Source organism: Balaenoptera acutorostrata, chromosome 3, assembly GCF_949987535.1.
Source record: "Balaenoptera acutorostrata chromosome 3, mBalAcu1.1, whole genome shotgun sequence".
In the NCBI taxonomy this organism is placed as follows: Eukaryota; Metazoa; Chordata; class Mammalia; order Artiodactyla; family Balaenopteridae; genus Balaenoptera; species Balaenoptera acutorostrata.
The window spans coordinates 15944194-15957170 of NC_080066.1; the positions used below are offsets into that span (position 1 = coordinate 15944194).

At 36.9% G+C, this 12977-nt stretch overlaps 1 protein-coding gene across 1 annotated transcript in view; it reads right to left on the bottom strand.

Moving 5' to 3' along the window:
* MALRD1 (MAM and LDL receptor class A domain containing 1) overlaps positions 1-12977 on the bottom strand; it is a 608926-nt gene that overhangs the window by 257223 nt on the left and 338726 nt on the right. The window contains exons 28-29 of the mRNA XM_057542012.1: positions 6138-6383; positions 4398-4555 (exon numbers count right to left, since the gene is read on the bottom strand). Coding sequence (XP_057397995.1) covers positions 4398-4555; positions 6138-6383 — 404 coding nt within the window. The remainder of the gene's footprint in view (positions 1-4397; positions 4556-6137; positions 6384-12977) is intronic.

The following is a 12977-nucleotide window of genomic DNA, read 5'->3' on the forward strand; positions in this document are numbered from 1 at the left end:
GCAAAGGTCTTTTGTTTCGTGATGAGACTAGATAGACATTTTACCTATGAAAACACTTTATCAAACAAAAGTAAATTTTAAAATTCCCCAAAAATTCTTTTTGGCATATTAAAATCGACATATTACTCATAATTAATTAACTCCATCAGAAAACAAGTGACGAGAAAAATGTGTAAAATTAAATATATTTGTAAAAACAAGTTAATTTTTATGTTGTGGAACTCTTACTCTACCCCTGAACATTTGTTTCATATTTTGCTTTAAATCTTAGATGGTTTGAAAAGTAATACATTTAAATTTAATGCAAAATTTAATACTGAATGTAAATGAGTTAAATGGTAGGTAAAAATGATAGATGTTATCAAGAACAAACATACTATTTTAAAAATGAATTATTACTACATTCAGAAAAAGATATGACCCATGAATTTTAATTTAGATTATGAACTTTCAATCTTCTCTCATAGAAAGACAGAAACCAGATTGTGTAACATTCTCATCTTAATTTTTATAATACCTGAGTTCAAGTCCTAGCTCATCCACTTACTTACAACCTTGGACTTCCTACTTAGGCCATCTGAGTTTTGACTGACTCACCCATTAAATGAACACAGTGGAATGGCAGGGAGCACAAGCAATTCCCATGGACTTAATCCCACTTACAAAGTGGCTTGGCCCAAGCAGTGAGGGGTAGCTAATAATCCTTCTACCTGGTAGACTCTTTGTTCTCATTAAAAAAAAAAAAAAAAAAAAAGCAAACTATTGTATTTTAAAAAGTAAGTTCTCTCGAAAAACTGTAGCTACTTCATTTTATTGTGTGTGCTTTACATTTATAACTAAAGCAGACTTCAAGGAAAGAAAAAAATTAAGGTTAATTTCTCAATAAAATGCTCTTTCCCTCTTCTCAGAATTCACCAATCACTTTAAGACACATAGATTACATTTGATTTAATTACATCTCTTTAGTAAAAAGTAGTCTTCACGTGACTGAAGGCAAGAAATATAGAAGGAAAATATAATACAAACAATATGTAAAATAGTACTGTTCTTTACTGAGTGTTTCCTAAAACAGTAGCTTTGCCTTGCTGGGGTTTCCCGGAATTCACTCCTTTATAACAGGATAGTTTAAGAATCACACATATCCATTATAAGAATCATTATTCATTTTTCCCCTTAAAAAATGATTCTGTTGGGGCTTCCCTGGTGGCGCAGTGGTTGAGAGTCTGCCTGCCGATGCAGGGGACACGGGTTCGAGCCCTGGTCTGGGAGGATCCCACATGCCGCGGAGCGGCTGGGCCCGTGAGCCACAACTGCTGAGCCTGCGCGTCTGGGGCCTGTGCTCCGCAGCGGGAGGGGCCGCGATGGTGAGAGGCCCGCGCACCGCGATGAAGAGTGGCCCCCGCTTGCCGCAACTGGAGAAAGCCGTCGCATAGAAACGAAGACCCAACACAGCCAAAAAAATAAAGTAAAAAAAAAGAATAAAGGCAAACGCATTTTCTCTAAAAAAAAAAAAAAAAAAAAAAAAAATGATTCTGTGCAATGAATATGGATCTCAGTAAAACAGAATCTCTATTTCATTATGAAGAGTAGAAAACTCAGTATTATCAGTGAGGAACACTGGGGATAAGGGTGAGGGGTGAACACATAAGTTTGGGATGTAAACATACCTGGATTCAAACTCCCATCTGTCACTGACTGGCTATGTGGCTATAGGATGATTAGGTTATTTCTATGGGACCCTCTTTAGTAAAATGGGGCTCACTTTATTTACCTCAGAGGGTTGTGCTAAGAATTACCTGAAATAGTGTGTGTTGGTAAATGTAACTCTCAGTATGTATTATTCTGGTTGTGATCTGTAATCGATACTACCCTTTAAAACTAGATTGTCATTAAATTATTGGTCAGTGGTTACATGCCTTTTGCATCTGATTGTATGTATATATTTCAGACCTAGATTTCAGATTCTCCAGATTAGACTGTAATGTTGTGCATGAGGCATAACAGCCATTTCTGCACAAGGATTATCTCAAACAAGGGGTGCCCTGAGCCCAGCACTGGGCTCTGCAATCCCTTCACCCAGCAGTCCCTTCTCTGAAGAGCTGAGAGACATAAGGACTAAAGCCTCAAGGCTTTGCCTTAAATATTTTATAATGTATCTATTGAAATAGAATAAATATAAATGAACAGCCAGTGAGCAGGAAGAATTTCTGGAGTTGTGATGGACACTCAGATAAAAAGGAATAATCATGGTGGGCAAAAGCGGTCAAGGAATGTTTTGTGAAAGGCTGAATCTACCAGATTGTGTTGGCCTTGGTATGGAGGGAAGAGGGGAACACAGAAGGAGGCATTCCTGAGGAAAGGCAGAGGAAACTGGGCCAGGGGCAACATATGTATAGATTGGGAACATTTTAAAAGATGAGGAATAAAGAAAGAAAGAAAAGGTAGCACCCCTGCCCCTACTGTGTTTGCCATCTGGCTAGGACAATTTTCAACGAATGAGCAAGGTAAAAATCCAGCATGGTTCCACACAGAGAGAAGCCTAAGAAGTACTTTGTAATGATGATCAAAAATATGTATTGTTAATTACCAAAAATGAAACAATTGACCTAAAATTCATGAATATAAAATCAATATATATTATGAAAGATTTCTCTCCTTTGTAATAAATGTCACTGAATAATAATAGGCATTTTTTTATGTGTTTTTTTAATACAGTAGGAAAACGGGTCTCTAAAGATGCTGTTAAATGTCCATAGGAATCAATTGGAGGAACCATGGGAGCTCAACGTGACTTGATAGGAAGATTTATATCTCAAAATAGTTTAACTTTGCATTTTATAGTAATATAAAGTTTATTACTATAAGAGAGGAGAAATGTAAATATGAGTGAAACAAATAATAAAAGCAAAATCCAGTGCACCAAGTCCTTCACATGGTACTGTTGAAAAAAGAGAAAAGAGGCTCAAAATGGAGTCACTTGTGCTAAGCCCCATGACAGGAAACTAACACTTAACACTTAACCTAACTGCAGTTTCAAGTTCCCTCAGGACTGTAATCATAACCAGTCAGCACTAGGAAAGTAATCTGCCCAACAGAACCCTTCCATCCTCCTCCGAAGGGCAACCTTCCCTGAAGCAATGCATTTTTTGCTAGTAATTTCCTTTTTCTGCCTCCTTTCTGCCTTTAAAAACCTCTCCTTTTCCACAACTTGGCAGGGCTCCTTTCTATTTATTTGCTACATGGGATGCTGTCCAATTCTTGAATCGTTCAATAAAGCAATTTGATCTTTAAATTTACTCCGTTGAATTTTTGTTACTGAGCAGTACAGACCATATAATCCAGTATCACATTCAATAGAGTACTGGCAAAATACTCTTACAAGAACTTGAAGCCTTACATTTCAGTAAGTTTTCATATTTAAATATAAGAATAAATCACTGTGGTATTGTTGCACGTATTTTATTAGGCAGGCCTTTCTGCATTATTATAGAAGAGTCCTAACATATAAAGGTAACTCAGGTTTTAGATAAAACATGAACTATGCAGCATTAGCTATTCAGATATATGAGGCCTTTGGTATTCTGGTCAGGCATTTTCTATCAGTGTCAGGGCACTTCACCAAAGCCCATGTGTGATAAAACAGCAATGGCCTCTAGAGCATGGTTTTAGAGTAAGCTTTCTTGGAATTCTAACGAGATTCTTGAAATGAACACACATGTGTGCGCGCGCACACACACACTTATCTGCTTTTTGCTGCTGTTGTAACTTGCCAAAGAGTAAAGGTATATGAACCACGTCTCATTAATATTAATGTATACTTTGGTATTTTGGTCCCTGAACACTGTCTCTCTGTTAAACGAAATTAAAGCCCTGACAGAAACATCTAATTAACCCACAGTAAGAAAATGCATTACTGTGTCACAGTTAATAAGCAGTTCAATGTAATCATACCTTCATCATTCTCCTGATCGGTTCTGTCCTTTGCATGGTGTGTGCTTAGAACCAGAATGTCTAATATTAATTCCCTTAATGATTGTTCATATATGAGTTAAAATGGATAGCTGCTCTCCTTTCAGATGTACAAATAATCTAGTTTCTTTTACTGAGAAGGACTGGGAAAGAAATACCTAAACTTGTGTGTCTTAGACTAACTGTTACCATAAAAGGAGTCTCTGGGATTCAGTCATAACCACCGGGCATGACACTGGGCTCAAAGCTGCTTCCCACGCCCAGTTTACCAAACTCCACAGAGCATCTGAACCACAAGTAGCAGCTCCCTCTGATGGGAGGAGGCTTCCCAGGGCCAGGTAAGCAGAGTTGTGATAATCTCCCTTTGGCCATGTGCTGTCTCTAGGAAACGTCACTAAGCTCAGAGGCATTGCAGGAGAAGATCCTACCTTAATGAGGACCTGAATGGACCCTGTGGCTTTTCTGGATATAAAATACCAGAAGCTCATGGTACAGGCAGCGCTGGCTTCTTGCCACAGACCACTCTTGAGGTGCGCTTCTTCGCCCCGAAGGCCCACCGGAGTAGCCTCCAGATACAAGAAGTGCCCTGCGAACAAGATGGGATTCAGATAACGCAAAAATGACATTGAGGGGATTATGTTAGCTTTTCCATCTTCGGGTTTTTAATTACATTTCTATGATCTGAACTGCCAAAGGTATTTCTGCTTGAAAGAGAAAGGAAATCTAATAGCGTTGCCTCTGGCTCACTGACGGAACAATTTCCAACTGTCTCTGTTTTAGCAAAGTACTTCACGGTATGCAGATTAACTGATCTGACAGGATATTTATGCCATGGACTCAACAAGAGAGTTATAGAAATTATTTCATGGACTCCTCAAACTCTCCAGTTATTGTAAAACAATGCAAAGATTGTCTATGAAATACAAACAGAGGGATATGACATACTTTCAAAAATTCAGTCATCTGTTGAGTACATAAATGAAATGCTGAGGATTTTAATCTATAACACACAAGGAAAGATATTGAGTTTTCTGCTTGTGTATCCAAATATCCAAAACATCTTATGTATGTATAGCTGAGTGTTTGAATGAAACTTACACCTACCTTTCTTTGGCATGGTTGGTCTGGCTTGGAGAGCTCTGTTTTATCACAGGCCTGTGAAATGTCAATATTTCCTACTCTGTAGCATCCAGGAATTCAGGATCCCTTCTTTATTCTCCTAATGTCTTTTGCCCCTTGACCAATGAATCTGAGACCTGACCTCAGCTCACTGTAAAAATGAGCCATACCTAGCACCCTTCACATAGATGATCTTACAGCTACAACTGCACGCCTCTACAGCTTTCTAACTGCTTTCCCCTTCATATAGATCATCTCATTTGGTCTTGACAATCCCTGTTTGGTACACAGGGCAAATTCTATTATCTCCATTGGACAGATGAGAAGTTTGAGAATCTGAAAAGTTAAATGACTCTCTAATGATCAAATGAGTGGCAGAATTCACGGTTATTGATTACAAGTATGTGTCATTTAGGAAAGGTACCTGAGAGCAGCATATATTATCATCTATCTACAATTATCAAAGTAATATTCAATTTTAATTACTCACTGTTATATGTTAAATGGTGTCCCCCCAAAAGATGTTAAAGTCCTAATTCTAGGCCCTGTGACTGTGACCTTATTAGGAAATGGGGTCCGTGCTGATGAGCAAGTTAAAATAAAATCATGAGGGTGGGCCCTAGTCCAATAAGACTGTTGTAATAAAAAGGGGAAATTTAGACACAGAGATAGACATGCATAGAGGGAAGACAATGCAAAGACAGAAGGAGAGTACCACCTACAAGCCAAGTAGTGTCTGAAGCTACCAGAAGTTAGGTGAGAGGCATGGAACAGATGATTCTCCTTCAAGGACCTCAAAAGGAACTAGCCCTACTGACACCTTGATTTCAGATTTCTAGCCTCCAAAACTGTGAGACAATAAATGTCTGCTGTTTACACCACCCAGTCTGTGGCAGTCTGTTATGCAGTCCCGGGAGACAAATACACTTGTTAAACGTTCAACTTAGTTGCCCTGGCTCCACGGTGGTCTCTCCAGATGCTCTCAGGGAAGATAACGTGATGCTCACTGTGAATGTGATTAGAGTGCCTGGAACAACCTAATAACCTACCATTTTCATTTCCAAGTGAGTGGTCTCTGGGAGGTCTTAGGCTTTGAGGAGAGCCAACCCCCAAAACCCAATCAAAGTTTTCAGCCAAAGAGTTTTGCCAACCACACCAGCCTTTTTCAAAAGTACAGGAGCTACCGCAGTCATTTTCATCAGTATAATCTCCACAGTCGTCTACAAAATTACAGCTTTGCTCCGGTTTATAACATTTGCCGTTCTGACATTCCCGATAACCATACGGACAGTAACCTAAAAAACAGAAAACAAACAAAGAAAGGATGAGGAGACACTCCTAACACATTAGTGAGGTTAGAAGGTAGTAAGAGTAGATTCCCTTTAATATGTAAAGAAACATGGTGTCCTTCGGAGTTTGGGGCATCTGACCCCCTACCTCTCTCTCTCCTAATCCCCTCTAGGTTCTGGTCTATAGATCACTCACAAGCATCATTCAAAATGAAAAAAAAAAATTAAGCATCAATTTATTGATCTAGGAAAGTACCCCAATCCTCCTCAAATACAGCACTTCCTGTAAGCTATACTCAAAAAATATAAAAGGCAAAGTGAGGTTTCCCATTTTTTATCCTGAAACAAAACCTTTAGGGTAGTAAGAGTTTATATATTACAGGGTATTTGAAAGTACATTCCATCAGCATCCTTGCACTCCAACATTTATCAGAAGCCAAACATATATGATATTTCCTCAGAAGCAGGGACATGAATATACAAGTAATATCCAACTTTCCAACAGATTTTTTTTCTCCAAAACACTTATTTATTTGTCAGTTGTTTGGAATTTTAGGAGCAATTTCCTGACAAAGCAATGTCAACCATAAAGACTTTTCCACAGAGTTTAAGATAAAGAGCAATGCTTTTGAACAACTGAGTTTGAACTGATTCTGATACTTATCAGTTATGCGACTTGGATCATACTTACACTTGATGAGCTTTAGTGTCCCTATCTAAAGAGAAAGAAAAATAGTAAAAACTAGAGAAGTTAAGCTAATTAGAGAGACTAGTTTATATCACCAGTGCCTAGAACAGTGCCTGGCCCTTCATAGGCAATCAGTAAATACTGGTTAAATAAATGAATGAGCCAAAGTGTTTTGGAAATGATAAACCAGTTCAACATGCACAGTCAAGGTACTATTATTGTCCTGCTCCAATATTACAATAGAACATAACCACCATGGGTGACAATATTTCAGCAGGAAAAGTTGTTCCGAGATCCAGCTTGGGACATCAGTTTCACATTTGCTTTGTGACACTATAGTATCTGAAAGTTTTTTCCTTCCCATCTTCCTTGTCTGCCAGTTAGGGGAGCTGGTAATACCACTTTCTACTTCATTTTTAGATGGTAGCTTCCATGGCCTGAGGCAGAGTGTCTGAAGATTGAGGATTGGTGTGCATTAGAGGTAGGAAGTGATTCAGGGATTTAATGGAAGGTGTTCTGGGAATTGGAAACTCCTGCTGATAAAATCTCATAGAAAAGCTTTTATGTTCTGGATCGGTCTCACATTTTAGAAAATAGATGGCTAAGAGAGAAGAAGTGGCAGGAGAGGAATGGAAGGCCATGTAGAAACCACTGGGGAAGAGGCTGGTGTTCTGAAGCCTCCTAGCCATTTTGTGGGCTAAACTCTTCTTGGACTGCATGCTCAAGATTGCCTAATTAAGTGGCCTTCACACTTGCAAAGCCTTTGAAAATAAGTTTCAACCATGCATTCTGTCTCTAACAAAACTTTCTTGTCTGGGTTAATTGCTACCATTTTCTTTTCTTGCAGTGTGGGATTAAACTATTTTTATTTAGGTGTCCGGTTCAGCTAGCAGATTGGAGGTTAAGACAAAATACATTTGATGTTTCAATTACAGAGCTTGACTCAGAATTGTAACATTAAAGCATTTTTGAGCTTTAATGGAAATCGAGATCACTTACATTAACCCTCTCATTTATAGATGAGAAAACTGAGGATTATAGATGTAAAATGACTTGCTGATTTTTCAAGAGCAGAAATGCAATTTGGACCCAGGTCTGTTGTCTTCAGAATTAATTTTTTAAAAATCCATTGACTTGAAGAGCAGTGATAGGTCAACTATTGCAAACACAAGACCACCGAGGGACAGAAATGGTGGTGTTGACTACTAGATGCAGTATCTCTCATTGATCTGTTGAGAACCTGAGAAATTACTAGATCATTTGATGTTATACGATTGATATTTGTATTGATTCTGTCAATTCCAATTTGTTTGGGGAGTAAAAACAAATTTACTGGTTTTAAAGATGCTTTTCTCCAAAGCAAGTGAATCAAGCTAAAATCCAATTCTTTTAAAACACACAAGAAAATAATTTGGACATGTTTCTAAATGGAAAAATAGAGCCTGATATATCCCACAATCAATATAGCTAGTATTTTAAGATAGTCACAGTGATTAAGTTTTATATATCTAAAACATAAATACCTGCATAATTTAAAAACACAGTAATCCGAATATTACCCAAGATTAATTTTGAACAGAAAGCCCTCTATGTTAATAAAGAAAATTTCACTGCTATAATGCATTCTATTCATAAAATAACAAACAACATTTTTTGGTAAACATCAAGGGAAGTTATCAACTACTGTTATTTACCTATTTCTAAATTATCTTCCATGCCTGTTGTTTTGTCCAAAGAAATCAGCTACCTGAAAGTAGAGTGTATAACTTTAAATGATTCTGATATTAAGGCTCTTATGAAACTGTGCTCATTTTTACAGAAAAAACTGTTGTTTAAATTAGGCAGTGACCCTGTTGATAGGCAGTTTAATTTTGTAAGAAAGAACAAATTATAAAAGTTAAAAACCTCCCATGTAAACCTTAGAGACATGTGAAACTTAATACGCTTAAATTCAAACTCTGATTCTTCCCCTCCAAACTTTCTCACTGAACAGTCTTTCTCATCTGCATTAATGGCAACTCCAGTTATTCAGAGAAAAAATATCTTGTGAGGAGCTCTGTACGGTAGAGTCTGACTCCACTTTTTGATGTATGACGTGATTGCTGAGAGCCCTTCCCATTGTGTTCCACATCTGGAAAAGCTGGTAAGAAAGTCCAGGTGCTCCCCCTGTTGGTAGAAGATTCAAACTACGCAAGCCCCTACCTGTGCACAGGAATCCTCAGCCAGGTCCCACCACCTAACCACCATAAAACTCTATCCCAGTTTTCTTTCCTCGTTCTCTAAAACTACTTTTGGACATGCCTAGGAGCTACCTTGATTTCCTAGAAAGCCTCATTATGTGAGTAACAGACATTTTCAAACCATCTTGGTGTGTATGTGGCGTCATCAGTCTTGATATCTGAACCAAATTTTGGATGACGGACCATCTTGTAATTGAGGATGGCCCCAAGTTCTAGGAGCTGTAATAATAATATACACAACATTTTATCTCATAACTCACATGTAATCTTTCAGTGAATTCTGTCAATTGTCAATCCTACCATTAGAATATATCTCATTACCTCTACTGCTACTATTTTGGCTCAAGCCACTATAATTTTTTTGTGATTGTACTGCAGTGCTTTCCTTCCTGATCTCTGCACCCAACCCTTGCCCTGTATGGTCCATTAAACAATAAAGAACCATGCTGAGGTTAATAGATATAAGCTATTATATATAGAATGGATAAAAAACAAAGTCCTATTGTATAGCACAGGGAACTATATTCAATATCCTATGATAAACCATGATGGAAAAGAATATAAAAAAGAATATGTGTGTGTGTGTGTGTGTGTATATATACATATATATATATATACACACATAACTGAATCACTTTGCTGTACAGCAGAAATTAACACATTATACATCAACTATACTTCAATAAAAATATTACAAATATTTACAAAGATATTTACATGGTGATATTTTAAATAAATTGAATGTTACTTCTCTGCCCCAAAGGCTACGTTATTTAAATACTATTCCCCATTACAAGGAACTAGGTCTTCTTGGGAAAATGGTCTGTTTGGAGCTAAGGAAAAGAAAGTCCAAGATGAGCCTGGGAATTTTTTTGTGTGTGTGCCAAAAATTAATGAAGTTTTCCAAAAATTACATCATTATGATGAAAGGTTGAACTACTGGTCAAATCAGAAATAATTTCAGCATCAAAATAAGTAATGAGAGGACTCTGGCTCTTAGCACACATAGTAAAAAAGAGTAAGAAGGTATGAAATTATCCCCAGCCATAAACAACTAGAAACCTGGGAAAAATCTATGAAACAAGTGTTCACAGACACTGCACAACAGAAAGCACAGGACTGTGATCTCTTAGAGAACGGGAAAAAAAAGGCAAATCCTATATAGGATCACGCCAGACTTCTTCTTGGAGGAACTTTCTAGACTGTAGCTCCAAAATGGTCAGCCCAGCAGAAAGTGAGGTTGCAGTGAGTTGAGAAGACAGAGTCTCAGACAGATAGAATTTGCAAGGCAGGGTGGTGGAGGAACAGGAGGTATGTAGCTAAGGAGATCCAGAGATATGCTTAAGGCTTTGCTGAATTCTAATTTTCATGCTTGCAGGGTAAAATCCACAAAGAGAGACACAGAACAACTTCTAAGAAAACAATAACTAGGAGATATAAGCTGAAAAATTACCAGAATTTACAGAAGGCCAGATATCTTTGAGTTACTGCCAGCCAGAGTGGAGAGTCCTTGGCGAATAAACAGGGCATTCAGTAGGAAATCCAGAAAGGGTACAATTTAGTAACAAGCAAAGAGACTCTAGCAGGAAGTAGTCTCTAGACCATGGATTGGAACTATAGTCTCAGGACCAAATCTGGCCTACCACCTGTTTCAGTAAATAACATTTTATTGGGACTTAGCCATGCCCACTTGTTTATATATTGATATTATCTATGGTTATTTGCACATTGAAATGGTAGTTGAGTAGTTTCAGTCAGGACCATATGACCTGCGCAGCTGAACATATTCACTCTCTGAACATACTGTTCTCTTAACCTCAACTTGTTTTTATTTATTTACTTATTGTTATTTTTAATTTTTTAATTTTTTGGTAAGAACACTTAAGTTCAACTCTCTTAGCAAATTAATTTTAATTATACAACACAGTGTTATCAGCTATAGTCACCATGTTGTACATTAGGTTCTTAGACCTTATTCATCTTTTTTTTCTTTTAATATTTATTTATTTATTTGGTTGCACTGAGTCTTAGTTGCAGCAGGCAGGCTCCTTAGTTGTGGCTCCAGGACTCCTTAGTTGAGGCTCAGCAGCTCCTTAGTTGCAACACGTGGGCTCCTTAGTTGTGGCATGCTAACTCTTAGTTGCATGTATGTGGGATCTAGTTCCCTGACCAGGGATCGAACCCAGGCCCCCTGCACTACGAGCACAGAGTCTTATCCACTGCGCCACCAGGGAAGTCCCTCAACTTGTTTTTAAACTAGACTGCTTTAAAAAGAAGACTAAATAAAGTTTCCCTTAAGTTAAAAAAAAAAAAATTGACTAAAAATTTGCTGACTTCTATCTTAAACCTGTCTTTACAAAAACTTAAAAATAAGACTTAAATGGACCAAACAGAACTGTAAGCAACTTAAGTGTCTCTAGAACAAAGTTCAATGCTTTTTAAAGGAATTTACCAAACTTCAGCACTTAGCAACATAGAATTCACAATGTCCAGCATCAAATTAAAAATTAAGAGCATATGAGGAAGTAGGAAAATGTGATCTAAAACCAGGAGAAAAATCAGTCAATAGAAGCAAATATAGATAAAAAAGAGATGATGCAATTATCAAAGAAGTTAAAGCAGCTATCATAAATGTGCTCAATGTGTTCACCTACAATTCTATAAAATCTACAAAAAAGCTATTTGTACCAGCAAGTAAGTTTAGCAAGGTTACATGTCATCAATATACAAAAATCAATTACATTTCCATATGTTACAAATAAATAACTGGAATCTGAAATTTTAAAAAATCCTTTAAAATGGCATCCCAAAACATGAAATTCTAGGGATAAATGTAACAAAATACATGCCCGGCCTTTACACTGATAACTACACAATACTGATAGGAAAAGAGACCCTAAATAAATGGAGGTACATATCAGTTTTATGGATTATAAAACTCAATATTGTTAAGAACTCAATTCTCTCCAAATCTAACTATAATTTCAATATAACCCCAATCAAAATTTCAGTAGGATTTTGTATAAATTAACAAAATGATTCTAAAATGTGTATGGAAATGCAAAGCACTTACATTAGCTAAAAAGTTGGCAGACTTACAGTACCTGATTTCTATATACACTATAAAGCTATAAAAATTAACACTGTATGGTACTGACTTATGTACAGACAGATTGGTTAGTGGATCTTGATATACAGTTCAGAAATAGACTCACAAATATATGATCAACTAATTTCCAAAAAAAGCTGACAAGTCATTTTCACCCAAAAATGCATAAACTGAATCTAATTATGAGGAGAAATCAAAAAACACGAATTGAGGGATATTCTACAAAATAAAAGGCCTATACTTCTCAAAGGTATCAATGTCAAAAAAGACAAAGAAAGGCTGAGTAATTGTTATAGATTAAAGAAATCTAGAGATACATAAAAACTAAATGTAACGCATGATCCTTGATTGGATCCTGAAAATTTAGTCAACAGAAGCAAAAATAGATATGACAGAAATGATGGAATTTTCAAAGAAGTTAAAGCAGTTATCATAGATGTGCTTAATGTGTTCATCTATGATTCAGGTAAAAAGCAAAAATTACATAAAGGATATTTTTGGGGCAATTGGTAAAGTCTGAATGAGGCCTATAAATTGGATATTAATATTGTATAAATATTAAA